Source organism: Sinohyriopsis cumingii, chromosome 13, assembly GCF_028554795.1.
Source record: "Sinohyriopsis cumingii isolate HCF-2022 chromosome 13, ASM2855479v2, whole genome shotgun sequence".
Lineage (NCBI taxonomy): Eukaryota > Metazoa > Mollusca > Bivalvia > Unionida > Unionidae > Sinohyriopsis > Sinohyriopsis cumingii.
The window spans coordinates 13,608,982-13,631,377 of record NC_142973.1 but is presented as its reverse complement, the minus strand read 5'-3'; the positions used below and the strand labels follow the sequence as shown (position 1 = coordinate 13,631,377).

The 22,396-nt window shown below is 35.4% G+C and overlaps 1 protein-coding gene across 1 annotated transcript in view; it reads right to left on the bottom strand.

Moving 5' to 3' along the window:
• LOC149784956 (DNA topoisomerase 3-beta-1-like) overlaps positions 1-22,396 on the bottom strand; it is a 107,196-nt gene that overhangs the window by 80,427 nt on the left and 4,373 nt on the right. Inside the window, exons 2-4 of the mRNA XM_089978610.1 lie at positions 8,565-8,642; positions 5,568-5,681; positions 2,232-2,399 (exon numbers count right to left, since the gene is read on the bottom strand). Of these exons, the coding sequence (XP_089834736.1) occupies positions 2,232-2,399; positions 5,568-5,681; positions 8,565-8,642 (360 nt within the window). The remainder of the gene's footprint in view (positions 1-2,231; positions 2,400-5,567; positions 5,682-8,564; positions 8,643-22,396) is intronic.

Genomic DNA, 22,396 nt, shown 5'->3' with positions numbered 1-22,396 from the left:
TTAAGTTTAAAAAATACTCTAATGTTACGTGTTTAGGCTCGAATAACAGTAACACAAGAAAGAGTGAAAACAACAAGCTTTGAAAAAAAAGATAAGAATTTATTTCCCTGGAAAATTCTGTAAAAGTAAACAAATATATGAACTTATGGTTTTAAGAATCAAATCCAAAAATAATCAGAAAATAATCCATAAATACAATTTGTGAAGTCCTAATAACAAAATATTCTAATGATCTCAAGTTCGAGTTCCGACGAAGAATCAAAGAAGGAAGACGATGACGTATGCTGTAATCCATAGTGTTGAAGTCTACAGTTTCTTGTTGAAACAATATCACTCTGGTTTTGGAAATCTGAATAAATTTTTATAAAAACTGTCCTTGTTCAACAATTTCACAAGAGCTCACGTATTTTCCAGATAAAAAGGAATTAATCCTTTTGAATCAAAGTAATTTGAAAGTTGAAATTACTCCAAACAGCACAACATACAACTTCCAATGTAAGGGCCCAACTAACACTGAGAATATATCTCCAAAACAAAGGTTATATCGTATTTGAAAATGCAAGAAGCGGTTCATGTGATCATGTTCCAGAACCGCGTTGAAATTATGTACTTGTTAAAGATCACGTACACCCAGTGTGGCCCTGATGAAAACCAATCAGTTTACTCCAAGAAATAAAAAATTAAAAAGAATTGTTTACAACCAATCATTTTAAAATAAAAATAGAACTTATTTACGTGGTTGCTACTAATTTTGAATCAAGGCCAGGCTCTAGATCAACACCTGGTGTTTACTAAAACAGTCAAGGTCAAACTATTATCTGGAAAAAGTATCATCTCCAGTGAATAAATTTACATTACAATAGCATGTAATGAAAAAAATAAAAATAAATTAAAACTGACAAATAAAGAATTAAACTGAAACAAATATATATTAAATCATATATAATTAAATCAAATATACATAACAATACCATCTTCTCTAAAATCTTCCATCATATAACATCCACAACTCACACCATAAAGAATTCTGCTTTAGAACTGGAGCCATTTTGTTTAAATTAACTCTTATGGTACTGCAATGCAGAATTCTTTCTTTTTAGAATATTTTCAAATTTAGAGTGGAATTAACGAGACAATAATAAAAATGCCAAACACAACATTTTATTGCTTTACTTTTTTTTCATGTACAAAAAGTATAATCTATATACAGGCCCAAGCAAAACATAATTTGGTGGGAAAAAAGTAATGATTACGCCAAAAGCACAACGTTTGGCATGTTTGTAGACTGCCTGTAGCCTCCAGTCTTGTATGACAGTTTGGTTTTAGTTTTATCCAAGTAAACTAGGATGTATACAGCATGAGAGACTCCATGTGGTCAACAAACAAAAATAATTTACACATGTTAGTAAAGCATAAAATGTAGGTCACAGTGACCTTTTGTTGTATAAGTATAGTACTAACAGATATGCATACACTTACATGGTTTCAAAACAAACTTTTCTTCGAGTTACAATGATCCTGTCTCTTGACCTTTTGAATACAAAATCAACAGGCCTCATCCATACCTTAAGCACAAAACCTTCCATAAACTTGGAAAGGTACAAGGTCTTGAGCCAAAGCAGTGGTCCTGACTTCTTTCAGCTGTAACCAAACAAATATTTTCTTTTTTAGCCTCACAACCTGGTTTCTACATTGTTGTAAGTTCTGCCACCCTCTTAAAAAAATCCTGGTGACTCTCCAGAACATCCTTGATTTGGTTTGCAACCCAGGGGTTGGGAACCATTGAGCTAAAGTTAGTATACAAAACAATTTCTTTTCTTTTATGTCATCTTGTAACTCTAAAAAATATTACTTTTTCACACATCACCATCACGAAGTTCAAACTTGTGGCGAAAATAACAAATATCGGAACCTTTTCATCTATTATGATATGAAATACAAATTTTAATCTGTTCAGCCAATTTTTTTATTGTAGTTTATTTAAGTCAGATTTTCTTGTATAAATCAATCTTCATCTTACAAAATAGCCAAAATTCTGTATTAGTTAACTGTCCAGACAAAGATTCCATACAACTACACTCAAATGGAGATTTAAGTATCCCAACTCAATTTGCATTACTCTATACAAAATTGGCTGAACATTTTTTAAGATTTTATATTAAACATTTGATAAAAGCAATATTATAAAAGAATATTAGAATATAAAGATGGATACAGAAAATCTATTATACCTGAAAAAATTTGGTTTGGTATCTAGTAAAGGCACATCCAATTCGTAAGTCCAATTCTTGTCTAGCATCCACGGCCAATGCCTCATTCTTGTTTGGGACTACCAGAGTCTGCATGGCTCGTCTGATATCAGTGTCAGTTATAGCACTAAAACGGGAACGCCAGATGGTCTGAAAAGAAAATGAACAAATTGAAATCATCATCTTTCAACATCAAAATGGTGAAATGTTATTAAGACTTAATACTATTCCTGCACATTTAAGTCAACTATAGGTCCATGAAAATATTTTAGTCAATTATAAGTCCATGAAAATATTTTAGTCAATTATAGGTCCATGAAAATATTTTAGTCAATTATAGGTCCATGAAAACATTTTAGTCAATTATAGGTCCATGAAAATAATTTAGTCAATTATAGGTCCATGAAAATAATTTAGTCAATTATAGGTCCATTAAAATATTTTAGTCAACTATAATTTAAAGCCTCAGTGCCACCCATACTAATATTGTCAATGACAGTAATGCTGAAACTCTGAAAATCCAGACACTTTCAATATTTTGTATGGATTAATAGGGTTAAATAGTTAATATAAGAAGAGAAGAAATTGTTTCAGAAATGGATGACCAGTCTGGATTAGTAAAACTTCACTGTTGTTGTAATTTGTCTAGCTTTATGATGGTTTTGTTGTGCATCCAAAAAGCTATCCTTAAAGTCTGTGCACAAAACCAAAGATGTCCATCCTTCTACCAAGTCCTGAGGTAACCTATCCTGTCAGGAAACCATTCTTTTCTTGTAAAACAGGTTTCTTCGATAACACTTAACTGATATTATTATGATCAGGAAACATATATGATGAGGGAAAAATATTACTGCTGTTTGCAAAACACAAGCACCTCCTGTAGAAAAAAAGCCAAAATTGTCCAAAACCCAAGAACTCTTCCAAAATGTACTTAAAGGGTGGACTGTGTTCATCCTTGGGCTCTACTTATCAAACTGGTTTTGATACGATCAGCACATTTAAGACAGAAAGTCATTTTATTAAGGTTATTTTTACATATATTAGTTGCACCAGCCATACTTGATGGGAAATGAGTATTGTTTGTAGCATGTCCACCCCTTTGGACACAAAAGTTGACAGGATTCATCCTTGACTAAGTGCAAGGTATCAATAAAGTTTGGTCTGTTATGTATAACTCAAGTTACTGTGTGGAAATCATTTTTCTTCTTTCAGTCTCGGTGACCCTGACTTTTGATCCTTTCTATTCCAAATCAATAGGGCTCTTTTCCACCCCAGGTGCAAGCCACCCACAAAGTTTTGTAATTGTAGATGATGGAAAAGTTAAGACACTGTGCAGAAGCCATATTTCTTCTTTCAGAGTGAACTTGTCTATTCTTCCTTACCCAAGTGCAAGCCATCAACAAAGTTTGATAACAATAAATGGTGGAGAACTCAAGTTCTTGTATGTAATAGATTTTTCTTCTCTTACTGACAATAACTTTGCTAACATGTTGATCCTAATATCCATGGGATTTTTCCTTAACCCAACTGTATTCTATCCATAAAGTTTGGTCCCTGTATATGGTGAGGAACTTAAATTATTGCACAGAAGCATTTTCTTCTTTCAGCCACAGGGACTTTGACCTGTGAAACCAAAATCAATATGGTTTCTCCTTACCCCAATTGCAAGCCACCCACAAAGCTTTGCAAATAGATGTACATGTTGGAAAACTTGAAATATCATGCAGAAACCAAAATTGGTAACAAACAAATTGACAGATGTCATAACATAACATGCTCCACATTATAAGCAACCATGGTAGATCAGTTGGTAGAGTCACACTCACAGTCAAAAAGTCACAGGTTCAATACCTGCCTGAGTCAGCCTGGGTTGGTTGTCTCAGTGTGTCCCTGGTAAAGGCACTTAACCTCCCACTTTATCTGCATGATATAGCCAATAATGTGTTAAAAGGGCCATTAAATCCTACAAAATAAATTCCAAATTATGGCTGGCATATAAAAATAGGTTTCCCATATGGTTGCCATGGATGACCCAAGGCAACCAATCCAAACATGTCATTTGGTACAGCATGTCATGAACATTACTCTAAAGTTTGATCAAAACAGATCCAGTGGATTTTGTGAACTCAAAACATCGTAAATGCAAATGACAGGCAGATGAATGCAAAGCCAATACTATCAGAAATACCATTAAAATGAGAACTAAAGAGAGAACAAAACTGATTAAATGTCACTGAATTTAAATCAAGTCATCTAATTCTGCCTTCAAACATGCTGAACAAATTTCATTTTCTTTGGTAAAGTCATTCTGTCATCATGTTAACAAATGTTTTAAAAAATGTCTAACAAGACTAGTACAAGAAAATTTTCATTAATAGATCCTAAAAGTCTTAAAAGTTGTTGAAATGGTATGGAAATCAAATAATATAGTGAATATATCAATAGAAAATGAATTCAGTTTCACTTGTTTATGTCAGGGCTGTTCCAGTAAAATGTACTTGAGACCCAGGGAAGGCACTTTTAATGTGGAGTAGTCACCCATAGACACAATTTAAAATTTTGTATTGCTTTTTTTTATAAACTATGTAGTCTGAGTACCCTGTCATTTGTTTTTTGAACAGTGCCTTACCTGGGCACCATGTATGTTTAAACAGAACAGCCATATAGTGGTTTTGTGTAATTAAGTAGTTTTTGTGTGATGAAGTGTTTTTTTGTGTATAGCTTGTAAGTCAAGCTGCACTGTACACATCATAAATCCCGATCTGTTATATCATGATGCACCTGCAGAACAGGGTCTATGCTGTTTGTTCTACAAACAAACTGCACACATGCAGATCTTCTGGTGCATTATGCAATGACAAATCTGGGTCTGTGCAGTTTGTAGTTAGAGTTAACTAACATGTAAGTTAATTTGGTAATCAAGAAGTTTTTGTGTAATCAAGTGAAATATGGTATAACCATGAAGTTTTGTGTAATAAAGTGAAATCTGGTGTAATCAGTAAGTTTTTTGTGCAATCAAGTGAAATTTGGTGTAACCAAGTAGTCCCCCCCCCACCAGTAATCAAGTGAAATTTGGTGTAATCCAAGTAGTTTTTGTGTTCATTTGGTTTTGCATAATAGTGCCAATAAGCAAGTCACCCAGCTGCATTGTCAGTTGGGTATCCAAAAATTAAAATTCTTGGTGTTGTCTTGAAAGAAGTTGCTCAATATGTTAATTATCAAATTAGGTCCAATGTAGTGCTATTACTGAACAAGATGTGCAAGAAAACTAAATAACCTGTTCTAATATGTAGGTTCACTTCAGATTGGGCCACTCACCTGTCCTGAATTCCTATTCATTACTGACTTCACACAGTCAATCACTTCAAAACAGATGTTCTCCCCTTCTTTGTCGCAGTCCAGCCAGAGAACCAAGTAATCTACACCCTGAGCCTGTGAGACGAACATGATGCCACAGTATTATTATACACATTCTCAAGGTCCCAATGACATAACATTAGAATAAACAAACTTGTATTTAGTGGATACCTGTCTCAGAAGGACATTTTTCAACATCACAAAGGTAGCTACTTAATTTCAGGTTATTAGTATAATGCCTTTAAAAGGTACAGCAGTGTCCAGTAGAAATGTTCGTTTGAAAAGTTTGATTATAATTTCCAATTATTTTCGATTATTTACACACACAAACACAAATTATGCATATTTATACAGATTATGCATTTGAAGGGACAGAGTAATACCTACAATATTATTCTGAAACAAAAGTATTTTACATTCTAAAGAAAAACATATATAGATATCACTACTTAGCACAATCAAAATTATGTGATGATTTGTGTGGAAGGAGGACCCTGTGCTTTCTCACACCAGGCAATAGTTTTACAATCAAAGGTTTCTGATTCCAGCAAAAGTTGACTGTCATACAACAAGAATGTGGTTGTGCTGTTGAATGGTCATACCACAAGAATGTGGTTGTGCTGTTGAATGGTCATACAACAAGAATGTGGCTGCGTTGTGGGGCTGTTGAATGGTCATACTACAAGAATGTGGCTGTGTTGTGTATGAAATACTGGTGACCTTGGCTGTTTGAGCAGTGTTAGGCTGCTATGATTTTGTTGGATATGTCTGTTGTCAGACTGAGCAAATCACTGATACCAATGAAGGTGTTCCCTCTTCTTTCAGGTCAGTCACTATGACCAAGTTGACTAACATTATCAAAACTGTCTTTGTTCAAAAGAAATTCCAACAAGTGTGTGAAGCTTTAAGAATAGTCTTCATTTTTGAAAGATTAATGTGAAGAGCTGTCTCTGTTGTGTGCATCTGCCGCTGACCAACATCCAAGTCTGCCCCAACCTCATGTGACCTCCTGACAAACCTGCATCTGATTAGATTGTGAACTCTGGTTGTGGGGCTTCTGATGGTATTCCTGCTGCTAGTCAACCAATTTTCTGCCATTGCGATGGAAGTTTCAATTTCCATTGAGATCACAATTGTTATGACTCTATGGTCCTATTTAAAGTAACATAAAAAAGCAAAACCAAGTATAGTAAAATTAACGAATAATTGTTTTACAAAGTGAAAATGTATGATTACAGTATTGTGAATTAATCCCAAATAATCCTAACTGTCCTATCACAAGTCCAAAAGTATAGAATGTTCCAAATGAATTCTAATAATCTTGAATGTGCTTTTATACCAATAGTCTTGATGTATCACAATGATATAATCCAGAATGTCTTTGAATGAATTCACAATAATCCCAAAGTAGTGTTGCATTCCAAAAAGTCAATAAGCACTTTGTAATTCCAGTGAATAATTTAAATAAATGAGTTCTTTCAAATTATATCTGAGCACAACAGTAAATTATTCCACATACTGAAGATAAAAGAAGAACGAATGTTTACATCATCATATATATATAATAATTTCACTTGACCTAAGACACAAAAGAATGCCCAGAATGTGGGTCATTTTAAATGGAAAAATTTCACTACTTCATAAACAGGGTCAGGCCTTGAACTTCAACTGGAGTAAAAAATCTTATAAAAAAAGGAGAAAAGTCCGGCAACCCTAAGCCAAAACAACAGTTAGGTAGACCGTAGCTCTACCCTCAATCAAAGGTCAAGCATATAAATTAAATATACATAACACTGTCTGGTATTTTAGAGTACCTGATATCAGGCACCACTAAGAGAGATAAGCCATATGCAAAGGGTGCATGTAAAGACAGCCAAAGTACAAGAGCTCACTACTGAAATGAACTGAACAAGAAGTTGAAGAAACTCTCTGAGCATAATGAACTTTTTGGATGATGTCTTCTTTGACAAATGAATGGTACTCTACATGTGTTTGTGAGGTGCACTAAAGTCACCATGCAGGAGGTCAGCTCAGAGTGGGTGAAGTCCTGGTGAAGGTATTTGTGACTTGTTGCATATATGTCATGTCAAAAATAGATGGCTCTTGCCACTTTTGGGTTCTTTATGAACTGGTTAAGTTCAGATCTATGACTGGTCTCAACTTCCCACTGGATTTTGTAACCAGGAATATCCTGGAACAGAAACCTAGGGAGTCCTGTTTTTTGAACAAATCTCTACTGCCCATTTTGCTAGTAAAATATATATTTTCTTCTGTTATGTGTCCATGTTTATGGGGTCACTTGGAGTCTCCAGGATCAACCAATCATTGTCTGGAAATAACTAGATCCAAGCACTACAAAACAAAAAGATGTCTGACACTGACAGGTCTCCAGAGCAGTATATGAATGGTAAGCCTGGAATGGAAATTGGAATGTCCAGTTTTCGAACCATATCCATCACTCATTTTGCTAGTAAAGTTTCTCTTTCATTCTGTAATGTGTCTGCTTTATGGGGTGACCTAATTAACATGGAAATATAACTCAGTGTCAACAAAATGCTTATCCATTAACATGGAAATAAAGCTCAGTATCAAAAAAATGTTTATCCATGAACACGGAAATAAAGCTCAGTGTCAACAAAATGTTTATCCATGAACATGGAAATAAAGCTCAGTGTCAACAAAATGCTTATCCATGAACATGGAAATAATGGGACAAAGGTACACAAAGGCAGTTTTTGTACACTCGGTAAGGCAAATTACAGTTTTGCATGAAAATCCATTGCAGACACAAATTGGCACATTTTGGTGCAAGAACAAGCTAAAAATGTCTCAATAGTTTCTGACATTAAAACCATTTTTCTAAATAATACAATTCTTTCCTAATGTTAAAAAAATCAGCCTGTAGTCTACAAGCATTTGTCATACAAAAGTAATCGATGAAACAATTATAAAAATTACCTCTTTCTGTAAAAAGTTGGGCATTCTCAATTTTTCTGTGGCTTCTTTCTTCTGAGTTGGGGCATGGAACAGCTCAACCTGATAATGAAATTTGAAAACAAATAAATATCAACTGAAAGTCTGAATTTTTAAAATACATGTAGTTTTATTATGATTATTTACATTCAAACTCATTCACAAAGAATTCGGGCTTGGCCAATGTGGTCATGCGAAAGAACTTGCCAGTAGCTACATTTCGGTTGGTGGTTCTTACTGGGGCTATCCCAGGTTCTTCCTACACCAGTTATACTGGCCATAATGTACAGCCTATCATGTGTTGGAAAAAGTTAAATCCAAAACAACAACTACAATGAACTAAAATTATAATATAAAAACTCATTAAATATAAGCTTAAACTTATAAAATTCATAAATAAAGAATATTACAACAGTAACAACAATTCTCTTCTCTAAAAAAAGGAAGAAAATTTATCTTTTAAAAGACTTAGCAGGCAATAGGATTCAATTTATTCAACTAGTTTCATATGTTTAATCAGAAATGAATGCAAATATAAGACTGTTTATCACATACACATAAAAAAATCACCTAATGTATTCAATAAAACTGCAAATTAGTATTGTGAAATACAGTAACCTGTGATTTCTCCAAGACTTTCAAACACTAGGAGAACTCCCATGCTTGCATTTTCCTATGCTAGGCATTTTCAATGTGCTGGTAAGGGAAATGGCGGCGAGAGCAGTATCTATGTATACAAAGTATGTTCCAACAAATGAGTGTGCAGTAAATAGCTTCTAATGAATACAAATAAATCTTACAGTTGTTATCGTCATTACTTACACAGTGGCAAAGAACTGTATGCAACAGCAGGCATATTTCCAATGAAAACTTCATGTCCACCAATGTTATACATCACCAAGAACATAGTAATACTTCACCAAGAAAATTGCTAAACTTCAAAAAGTGCACTGTTAATGTTATACTTCTCCCAGTATATGGTTATGCTTCATCAAGTGTATAGCTATACTGCTCCAAGTGCACTGTTAATGTTATACTTCACCAAATGCATAGTTATACTTCACCAAGTGCACTGTTAATGTTATTCTTCACCAAGTATATAGTTATACTGCTCCAAGTGCACTGTTATTGTTATACTTCACCAAATGCATAGTTATACTTCACCAAGTACAGTTGATAAAACACTATAATAACCAAATAATCAGTGAAAGTACCTGAATGCTGAATTTTACAAAGTTACTTAATATGTATTTAATTATGCCAGGTTATGTATAAGTCAGACAATTACATGATTAGACTGAGCTTTGTTAATATTTAATAACACCATTGCATTATATGATGCTATTATGTTATTTACAATGGTATGAATACAAATTTTAACTTGACAACTTATGTCCGATTGATTCCACAATCCATGGTGCTACAGCAAATTGAGGTAATATGTGACATCGTTACATGATGATCGTTATGTGACATTGATCTAACAAAAGCCAACATTCTCTACAGTGGTATAAATCTAGATATTTCCAACCAAATTAGGATTATCAATTAGAAAACTACTTCTGTTGTTTATATTACGTGATTGATGACAAAACAATACTTTAATGTGACACAAAAATAATGGTGAAATCTTTACACAAGCTATTGGAATAAAGTCTGTCATATGGTATAAATAGTTTTGTAAGCATCACAGTCACAGAACTGAGTACATCACATTGCCTTTGCACTGTATTTTAGTCTAAATATAGTATTGGTTTTGTTGCCCACTGTGTAATCACATGTACAGCAATATCTTTTGTATATTGCTTGGGTTTTATCTAACTAAACTATGTATGTTATTTCCTCAGTTGACTGACTTACTGTTAGCATCATGCTCCCATGTACCATTCAAAATGGTTTCTTTTACCTATGATACATGCGTTTAAGGCTGGACTCTTTTCACATACTGTAGGCAGAAAGCAGGAGGTCTTGTCAGCTTGCTGTGTTTTCATAAGGGTGTAGGCAGATACCATGATGCCCTGGGTGCTTCTTCATGACAGTTAAGCCAGATAGCATGATGCCATGTCAGGATGCTGTCTCTGCATGACAGTTTAGGCAGATAGCATGATGCCTTGTCAAGATGCTGTCTCTTCATGATGTTTAGGCAGATAGCATGATGCCTTGTTAGGATGCTGTTTGTTATGAGTGTAGGCAGACAACATGATGCCTTGCTAAGATGCTGTCTCTTCATGACACTGTATATCTTTCCGCTTTAGAAATATTAAATAACTATATTTGTCTCTCTTTTCCATGCCTGACATAGTATTTTGCTTTGGCATTTTACCTGGATTTTCACTGTCAGTCAATGCACTCAGATTTAATAGTATCTGTATCAATTAATGATCTTTTTTTATCTGAACTGAAATATGAATAATAAATGTACTGTATATAACAACTGCTGCAAGTGGTTCCAAAATCCTATAATCTTGTGTAATTCATCCTTGCTGAAGATAAATTCATGCATGAACATAATTATCAAGTCATTTTAAAAGCAGAACAGTTTAACAGTGACTTGTCTCTTCCTATGCAGGCATATGTGGCATGTGTAGTGGTTGTTGTACCATAATGCACGAAATGACTCTAGTCTTTGTATAACAACGTTCAATAATATAGAGTGAAATCCCACAATAACAAACTTAATTTTAATATGAATTTTGAAACAACATATTTGTGATGTGGCACCTGAAATTTTACAATAAATGTCACCAATTTAATGAATATAAAGTTGTTGACATTATCTGGCACTGCTTTATTAAAACATTTTTTAAAAATGAAGCTACCTTCATGTCCACGTGACTTAGCCATGCTGCCAGTCAATCATCATACAACCAATGAATGAGATCGTCCATTATCAAATAAAACAAATTACTCCATTTATTCAATAATAATTATTCATGATGCAGTTTCTAGCTGATTGGGGTATACAGGTATGGTTTGATGGTTATGACATACATACTAAACCTTCAATGTTCTTTATCTTTTCTTACTTTAATACTGGAATATTTGGCACTTAATTTGGGCACATTTACATCTATGCAGAAATAACTTCTTTGTGTACATTTTTTATGGAATTACTATGGATTTACTGTTATGGATGTAGTGACTTCAGTTGGCAAGCATGTTAGATACTTTATAGTATTCATCCTATACCCTTATGTACCAACAGACGGTACTCTACTTTAAAAAAAAACCATACTGATATTTAAACAATGTATTTTGACAATTTCTCATTTAATATGCATGGATTTAGAAAGGTTAACTGTTCCACTGAAGCACAAAATTGACAACTATGCTATTAACCCTTTATTTCTTAACACTATGGGATGTGCATTCATCATTTTCTTTCATTAACTGACTGTACATGTCACATAGCATTCTGTCCATCATGCAGGGTTTCACTCTTTAGCTCATTTCTTTGGGCTTTTTTAATCCAGCAATAATGGTAATGGAATGATCATAGCAATTTTGTGACCTGAAAGTGAAATCCATTTTGGACCTGTGTATTCTCATGGGTCAACATTCTGACAACATGCTCTACCAGCCTTTGTCTGCATGGAAGTGAAACTCCAACATTATTATCAGGCAAACAGGAAGGAGCAAAATGTTTGGAAATATTTCTTAATCATCTGCTTTACTGATGTGCAACAGTGCATTTCATCTAATGTGAACATCACTATTTAAACTGTGATATGAATGGTGTACTATCATAACCACTGATTTTATATATGAACAACATAATACCAGGGTCTCATGTATGTTACACAAACAGCATGATTTCACAATCACTCCTGTTATGTCTTATTTATTATAGCTGTGTGACAGTCCAGATTTAACGGCATAGTGCTGAATAAACAAAGTATATTTATACCGTAATAAAGCAGTAGTTTGTGGCATATTTCTCCATGGTACTGTACACTGTATAGATTGGTGTCAGAAATTGCTAAAGATTACATACATCTGCATTCAATTTTTGTAAATAATGTTTTACAATTAATATAACCAGTCTTTATCTCTTTACTGACAAAGTCCATGTTTGTGACAATGGTGTCAGAAGTTGGATTGCAGTAGAAAAAAGATCATATGGAAATATCAAAGTTTTGACTTGTGTACTGATGGTTGACCAATTTGTTTCAGATCATCAAGGTGACTCTCCTTGCATGGCAAAACTGAATGAATACTATTTTTAACATACCATGTAGGATCACTGATGAAGCTACGACAGTGTGCTTAATGCTCCAGTAGTCACATATTAAACTAAGATTCTACAAGTCAATTTTCCTCTTTCTTGCATGACTTTTCTCTCAAATAAGGTTGTTTTATAGGATATATTCTTCAGCATTTGTACATACATGTTTTCACTTGGTGACAAGTAAAGTGTACTTGAGATAGACAGTTGCTGACTGTAGTCATGACACCAGTTAAGAGCTCACAGACATTGGGAAACAGTTTCAGAAATGAGCAGGAATCCCTTCATAACTGTTCTGGAAGAACAGGACCAGAGTAGGGAGATTAAGAGAGAGAAAGCTAGAAAGGAAGGTTATTATTTTCTATGATAGCTAGATGATGGGAAGGCCAATAAATCACTTCTGGGGTTAACATTCTGCTAAGAGACAAAATGTTCACAAAATGCAACAAGGAACAATACTTGAGAGGAAGAAACCTTTGCAAATGCATGGGACATGAATTATATTGGCAGAACACTTTGCAGAAGCCAAGAGGATTTAAAACAAAAACAAACAGGGTAGCAGTTTAAAGATGAGGGACCCCAGAGCAGAAGCCACTACTGGAATCATTACCTAGTACTTGCTTGAAACTAAGGAAACAAGCAAGTCAAAGCCACAAGCAATGTTTTACATCGAATGAGTGGGGCTTTATTTTATCTGTCTGAAATTTAAAAGAATTTTTAGTAGACAGGGGTCATGCTACCAGGTGAAATGGGAGACTAAGTTGCCTGAAAAATGTAAACTTCGCCTTCTTCTGTTAGAAAGCGAAAACGACTTCGCCCTCTGATATTTTAGATGTAAAATGACTGGTTGTGGCTTATGACAATTGAGATGCCCCCTTGCTGTAGCCAGAAGTTCTGGCAGTGTTGTAACCCAAGGCAAAATGTATTTATCCGGTGTTGATACCAATTAGCCTATGCCTACCAACAAACTCTTGCACATTCACAGGCGTGTTTTAATAGCTAACTGACCATTAACCCTTTCTGGAACAAGATATCACTGCTTTATTTCATGGAGTTGGGCCTACTGTACCATTTTTTATATTTGGACATTGATGTTACACCCCAACGTCAATGTCCAATTATAAAAAACAGAGAGGCAAGGGTCAGAGGAAACTCAGACAAGATGAAAATATACCAAATTCTGTTTGAAATTTAAACACCAATATGTAAATAATAATGTTTTTTGTAAAATGTATAATCGGCAAAGAGAATTTTCTAATTTATTTCTTTTTGAAAAATGGAGATGTTAATGGCTGTATTTGCGTATTTATTAATAAACTCAACTTGAAACCGTAAGTGAACATGTAATGCTGGACATTGTTGCGTCTATGATTTACCACTTCATTAGATTGTTTGTATTCATAATTAATTGGGCAAATAGATTCAGGAAAATATATAATTTAGAAACATGAGACAATACTATGTTGAGGAATTCGAAAAAATGCTGTACAGTCAAGATTGTTTTTTGACATACCATAATTTATTTTCATGAAAATACGAAACATATATAAAGTAGTGACACAAATACTATTTAACCAATGCATATCATTACTACCAGTAGGTAGATAAATAATAAATCATAAATATAAAATCCTATTATGGATTTTGTAAGGAAGCTAGAAAGTGAGTAGTTATATTTAGAAAATCCCTCTTTCTAAAAATAGATGCACTCACAAGGCGCAATAAGTGTTCTTGGATTTGTTCGGTTGGGAAATAAAAGGCCCAGTTTAGTTACATATCGACTTTAATCTTCAGTGTGTTGTCTATGAATAGCTACGGTAATATTTTATTGAGAACAATGAAATCAGGACGAAGAGTATGGTTTGTAGTCACTTGTGCATTTACTTGTATGTACATGTTGTAATGTGATGTGATGTGATTTTGATTTTTAATGTAGCTTTAACAATTTTTCAGTCATATCGCTACGATGTCTGCAATGTGGCAGTTTATAGTGATGTCTAGCACTGGGGCATCATGTCGCAGACATGTAGCATGATGTCCCACCCAGTCACATTATCCTGACACCGGGCGGACCAGTCCTAACACTAACCTCTTAATGCTGAGCGCCAAGCGAGGCAGCTGTTAGTACCATTTTTGTAAGTCTTTGGTATGACTCGGCCAGGGATTGAACCCACGACCTCCCGCATCTGAGGCGTACGCTCTAACCACTAGGCCACCGGAGCGGTATACATGTTGTAGGGGTTGTTTCAAAGTATGCCAGAAATCTTTTTCACTGCAATTTTCCACAAAACTTTAAGAAAAGAAAATAAAATAATTAAGTGGTAGTTTATTAAGCATTTGTACCAACTTTCAATTACAAGACTCCGATCTTGTTACTGCTATCAGTTAAAATCAATGACAATGTATAGTTTCCTGCTGTACATTTTTAAGTCCTACAGCCAAAATACACTGCATTTACCTCAGTCCAAACACACATATATGACTACAAGTATGAATACAATGGGTATGAATAAAATAATTTTTATACATGTACAAAATGTGTTGATAATAAACATATACCAAAGATTTTCAACTTGAAAATCAGGTATTGCTTAAAACTGTTACATGCATACTGAGAAATAGAGGACATAATTAAAATAAAAAATGCAGTTATATATATATATATATATATATATATATATATATATCGTTTCTTGCTTTGGTCACATTTCTCCTTGTTTAGCTCCCACTTATCCCTGTTCTGTCCAAAAAGGAGAAGTCAATTCTCCCTAAAATTCAAGTCTAGCTTGACCCCTGGTAGGCAGAAGTTATTATCAAAAGTAGTAGGTGTTCAAAAGTAAATTAATAAATAAAAAAGATGGTTTGTCACGTGATAACAAGGAAACAAGTAACATCAAAGACCAGGGCACACAGACATACTGATTGATGTTTTATAACTGGTTTGAGTGTCTTTTCCCTGTGGTAACTGTACCAGCAGACAAAGGTACCACTAACAGGCAAGATATTATAGTCTTGTATTACACTGTATATACCAGAGTAATGGTAAGGCAGAGTCTCATGAGAAATGATCAAATGCTTGACTGGAAATCATGCTATTGGATCCGACACTTGACTGTGTTCCCCTAACTTAGGTTGATATCCAAAGTAGGTGATCCAAAGTAAATAAAAAAGATGGTTTGTCCCTATTTTATGAGGGAATGAGTAATGTCACAATGGAAGAAACTGTTGTATGTGTGCATGTGCTGACTGTCTGAGGTGTGATATAGTCAATCTCTACAGGTCTTGACTGAGGTGTGGTATAGTCATTCTGTGCCAGTCTTGACTGAGGTATGATAGTCAATCTGTACATGTCTTGAGTGAGGTGTGATATAATAAATCTGTACAGGTCTTGAGTGAGGTGTGATATAGGCAATCTATACAGATTTGGTCTGAGGTGTGGTATAGTCAATCTGTACCAGTCTTGACTGAGGTATGATATACTCAATCTATACAGGTCTTGAGTAAGGTGTAATACAGTCAATCTGTACAGGTCTTGACTGAGGTGTAAAATAGTTAATCTGTACCAGTCTTGACTGAGGTATGATATAGTCAATCTATTCTATATAGGTCTTGACTATGTGTGGTATAGTCAATCTGTACCATTCTTGACTGAGGTATGATAGAGTCAATCTATACAGGTCTTGAGTGAGGTGTGGTATAGTCAATCTATACAGGTTTTGACTAGGTGTGGTATAGTCAATCTGTACCATTCTTGACTGAGGTATGATATAGTCAATCTATGCAGGTCTTGAGTGAGGTGTGGTATAGTCAATCTGTACAGGTCTTGACTAGGTGTGGTATAGTCAATTATACAGGTCTTGACTAGGTGTGGTATAGTCAATCTATGCAGGTCTTGGCTAGGTGTGGTATAGTCAATCTATACAGGTCTTGACTAGGTATGATATAGTCAATCTATGCAGGTCTTGACTAGGTGTGGTATAGTCAATCTGTACAGGTCTTGACTAGGTGTGGTATAGTCAATCTATACAGATTTGGACTGAGGTGTGGTATAGTCAATCTGTACCATTCTTGACTGAGGTATGATATAGTCAGTCAATACAGGTCTTGAGTGAGGTGTGGTATAGTCAATCTATACAGGTCTTGACTAGGTGTGGTATAGTCAATCTATGCAGGTCTTGACTAGGTGTGGTATAGTCAATCTGTACCAGTCTTGACTGAGGTATGATATAGTCAATCTATACAGGTCTTGAGTGAGGTGTGGTATAGTCAATCTGTACAGGTCTTGACTGAGGTATGATATAGTCAATCTATACAGGTCTTGAGTGAGGTGTGGTATAGTCAATCTATACAGGTCTTGACTGAGGTATGATATAGTCAATCTATACAGGTCTTGAGTGAGGTGTAATATAGTCAATCTGTACAGGTCTTGACTGAGGTGTAAAACAGTTAATCTGTACAGGTTTTGTTTCCTGAGGTGTGATATAGTTAATCTGTACCAGTCTTGACTGAGGTATGATACAGTCAATCTATTCTATATAGGTCTTGACTACGTGTGGTATAGTCAATCTGTACCATTCTTGACTGAGGTATGATAGAGTCAATCTATACAGGTCTTGAGTGAGGTGTGGTATAGTCAATCTATACAGGTCTTGACTAGGTGTGGTATAGTCAATCTATGCAGGTCTTGACTAGGTTTTTATAGTCAATCTGTACCAGTCTTGACCGAGGTATGATATAGTCAATCTATAAAGGTCTTGACTAGGTGTGGTATAGTCAATTATACAGGTCTTGACTAGGTGTGGTATAGTCAATCTATGCAGGTCTTGGCTAGGTGTGGTATAGTCAATCTATACAGGTCTTGACTAGGTATGATATAGTCAATCTATGCAGGTCTTGACTAGGTGTGGTATAGTCAATCTGTACCAGTCTTGACTGAGGTGTGATACAGTCAATCTATACAGGTCTTGAGTGAGGTGTGTTATAGTCAATCTATACAGATTTGGACTGAGGTGTGGTGTAGTCAATCTGTACCATTCTTGACTGAGGTATGATATAGTCAATCTATACAGGTCTTGAGTGAGGTGTGGTATAGTCAATCTATGCAGGTCTTGACTAGGTGTGGTATAGTCAATCTGTACCAGTCTTGACTGAGGTATGATATAGTCATTCTATACAGGTCTTGACTGAGGTATGATATAGTCAATCTATACAGGTCTTGACTAGGTGTGGTATAGTCAATTATACAGGTCTTGACTAGGTGTGGTATAGTCAATCTATGCAGGTCTTGACTAAGTGTTTATAGTCAATCTGTACCAGTCTTGACCGAGGTATGATATAGTCAATCTATACAGGTCTTGACTGAGGTATGATATAGTCAATCTATACAGGTCTTGACTAGGTGTGGTATAGTCAATTATACAGGTCTTGACTAGGTGTGGTATAGTCAATCTATGCAGGTCTTGGCTAGGTGTGGTATAGTCAATCTATACAGGTCTTGACTAGGTATGATATAGTCAATCTATGCAGGTCTTGACTAGGTGTGGTATAGTCAATCTGTACCAGTCTTGACTGAGGTGTGATACAGTCAATCTATACAGGTCTTGAGTGAGGTGTGGTATAGTCAATCTATACAGGTCTTGACTAGGTGTGGTATAGTGAATCTGTACCAGTCTTGACTGAGGTATGATATAGTCAATCTATGCAGGTCTTGACTAGGTGTGGTATAGTGAATCTGTACCAGTCTTGACTGAGGTATGATATAGTCAATCTATGCAGGTCTTGACTAGGTGTGGTATAGTCAATATGTACCAGTCTTGACTGAGGTATGATATAGTCAATCTATGCAGGTCTTGACTAGCTGTGGTGTAGTCAATCTACACAGGTCTTGAGTGAGGTGTGGTATAGTCAATCTATACAGGTCTTGACTAGGTGTGGTATAGTCAATCTGTACCAGTCTTGACTGAGGTACGATATAGTCAATCTATGCAGGTCTTGACTAGGTGTGGTATAGTCAATCTGTACCAGTCTTGACTGAGGTATGATATAGTCAATCTATGCAGGTCTCGACTAGCTGTGGTATAGTCAATATATACAGGTCTTGAGTGAGGTGTGGTATAGTCAATCTATACAGGTCTTGACTAGGTGTGGTATAGTCAATCTGTACCAGTCTTGACTGAGGTACGATATAGTCAATCTATACAGGTCTTGACTAGGTGTGGTATAGTCAGTCTGTACAGGTCTTGAATGAGGTGTGATATAGTCAATCAGTATAGGTCTTGTCTCCAAAGGTATGGGTAACAACAAACCATCAAAGGTACACCTAAAGAGCCAGATATTACAGCTTTGTGTGACACCAGATAATGGAAAGGTGGAGTCTGATAACCAGGGTGCAGCAACTCACCACAATGAGTAGCCTTTTCAACAAACTACACACAGCTATATGTAAGCTGCATGGACAACAAATTACAGCAATGCCTATTTGAATTAGGAATGTTTAGGGCACCTAATAAGTTGTTCAGGGCAATTAAAACCATGACTGGACAAAACTCAAGCAAATAAAGATGCCACAAGATTTTAATCTAACAAGCAGGTCCAGTCATTAGAATCAGCTGTTCTCAATAAGTTTGTTCTCTATTCTGCCACAATAGTTAACCCACAACAGATCCAACAAGAAAAGAGTAACCTGATAATAAAGTGACATGGGGTCCATGTTAAGAAAGGGTTTTTTATTCCATTAAAGAACATGTGTCTCTCAAAAGGACTGCTTTGCTAATGTCTGAAAAGAATTTCCAGGAATTTAAAATAAGACCATATTGTATTAGCTGCTGCTTGCTGAAACCAACTCTGGTGTTCTTGAGTGATACGATTCTATGATTAGCCACTGTTGCAGCCATACTGGAAGATCAACCCCATTGCTATTTAGGACAAACCATTAGAATACTTTTGGTGAAAACCTTATGCCAATATAACCATCCATTCAGGAGAATAAGTGAAAAAGATTTTTTATATGTTCATTGTGGTAGGCTAATGGATTATTGTAGGACATGATATTCATTCAGTACCAACTAGATATCAAAAGAAACCTTTTGGTGAAAACTGTGTCAGTATGATGATCAATTCTGCAGAAGCAGAGATAAAAACTTTTCAAGATGGCAACCATAGCAGCCATATTTGGTGTCAGATCAGCATAATTTTCATTCAGGATCAACTAGACATATAAGTTTTTTGCATGTTGATATGACCATTGGTACTGGAGGAGCTGCCATAACAAGATTTTCAAGATGGCTACTATGGCAGCCATATATTTACAGGGTTCAAAACTAACATACGTCCGTTAGTCTGCGACTAATAGATTTCCTCATGGACTAATAAATATGTTCCAATACAAGTCCACCTGAGTAATAAAAAATGAATGCATGTAATTATTTTAAAGTTTGTTTTTCTGGTATGTTTTAATGAATTTCATAACAGAAATGCGGACAAATAACTTGCTAGTTTTAGTTATTGAGCTTGTTGTAACTCCCGTATGTAAATCCAGATCACCTAGGCATTTTATATTAAGCATTACAAATGGTGTGCAGATCGTTATTGTCACACTGACCAGGATCATAGTTAAACAAAAAAAGCGAAAAGAACAATGTGGCGATTTGTACAAGGTGTGGAAAATCTGGCCAAAAGGCTGAAGACTGACAATAATGAGGACAAAAAGGAATGCAACAAACAGTATGATAAAGAAAGTAGGAACTGAACTTTTCTAGAGAAGTGTAAATGCAGTCAGCCATGGCTTACCTTTAACCCTGAGGTAAATACCATGTTTTGCAGCGTCTGCAGAGAGTATTCAAAAATGGAGGATTAAAAAAAAAGCTCATTTGTAGTTGGTAGTTCCAATTTACTGTTGGAAACAATACTATATCATGAAACCAAATCACAAATCCATTAGAAATGCATGATCACGAGTCAAGATTTATCGAAACCCAAAGGACAGTCATCTGCAAGTAAAATCGTCAAGATGCTAAATGAAAAAGTTGTTGGAAGAATGTCAATTTTGTTTAGAAATGTACATGCCCTAGTAAAATTGAGAAGGCCTTTTAGCGATTATATGTGGATGGTCCAACTGGATGCCAAAAAGGGAATTGATGTTGGTCAAACATATCTCAATGATAAAAGAGGCACAAGTATTTTCAGAATTTACAGCACAGTGTGCAAGAAATAAACTTGAACAAAAGATTAAATCAGCACCATTTATTAGTTTTATTAATGATGGTTTCACTGATAAAGGGTTCCATGAACAAGAAGTTGTTTATGTGAGAATTGCCATGGGTGGGCAAATATGGACTTCATTTTTGGGTACCGTATGACAGAAGTTTCACGAGCTAATGCTGACGGGATTTTAGGAGCTATTGATGATGCATTTTTCATCAATTGCAATGCCTGATTACAAAAGTAAAGTTGTTGGGTTTGGTTCTGAAGGAACTGCTGTCAATACTGGAAAAAACAATGGTGTTATTGCTAGATTTTGAGAATCGCAGAAATGTCTTGTAGGAATACATTGCCATGCTCATCGTTTGGAATTGGCTCACAAAGCTGCCATTGCAAAAATGCCTATCCATGCAAAAGTAGAGGAGCTGTTAACAGGACTTTACTATTTTTATCAGAATAGCCCTTTAAAAAGAAGTGATCTGTTCAGTGCATATGAGGTGCTGGGAAACAACAACATAGTCCCTACTCGAGTTGGTGGATCTAGATGGTTGGCACATTGGTAGAGGGCTTTGGACAGTTTGTGGAAATCATATCCAGCAATAGTCAGCCACCTCCAGATATTGACTAAAACTGATCAGCCTTCACCTAGAACATCTGAATCTACTGGGAAAGCAGCTGGCTATCTGAAAATATTGCAAGATCTTCATCTTGTTAATTATGCCCACTTCTTGACAGATGTCATAAATTTACTGTCCAGGTTGTCATTGTGTCTTCAAAATGAGTCTTCTTTGGTGTCTGAAGTGTACCTGAGAGTTCTTGCAACTATTGGTGTCTTGGAACAGTTGAAATTAAGAGACGGACCTAGATTTAAAAAGTTTCTGCAGGATATTGGTAATGGACCTATAAAAAAATTTCAAGGTTTTGTACTAAAAGAACAAAGTTCCACAGCATCTATGCAGTTATCACCTCATGCTAGAGAGGACAGGATCAACAGTTTAGCAGAACACTTGCATGCCCGATTTGACAAACAGAAGTATGATGTATTGAAAGCCACACATTTTGCAGATTTTCATTCATGGCCAAGAGACTCCAATCATATTGGATTTGGTGATGAGGATGTTACTACTCTGCTGGAACATTCTTCCCCAATAATGAAAATGGCAGGCTTCTATCCAGACAAGGTTGAAGAGGAGTGGCAACTCTTGAAAAGTTTAATTTATGCGTGTGGATGTCAGGTAGAGAACTTACAATGGTATGATGTTAACAAGAAATTTCAAGCAGGTCACACTAACATTCTTGCACAGGTGGATATTGTGTTGACCCTTTCAGCCTAATCTGCAGATGCAGAGTGGGGATTCAGTGAATTGAAAATGACGAAATCTGACTGGAGATG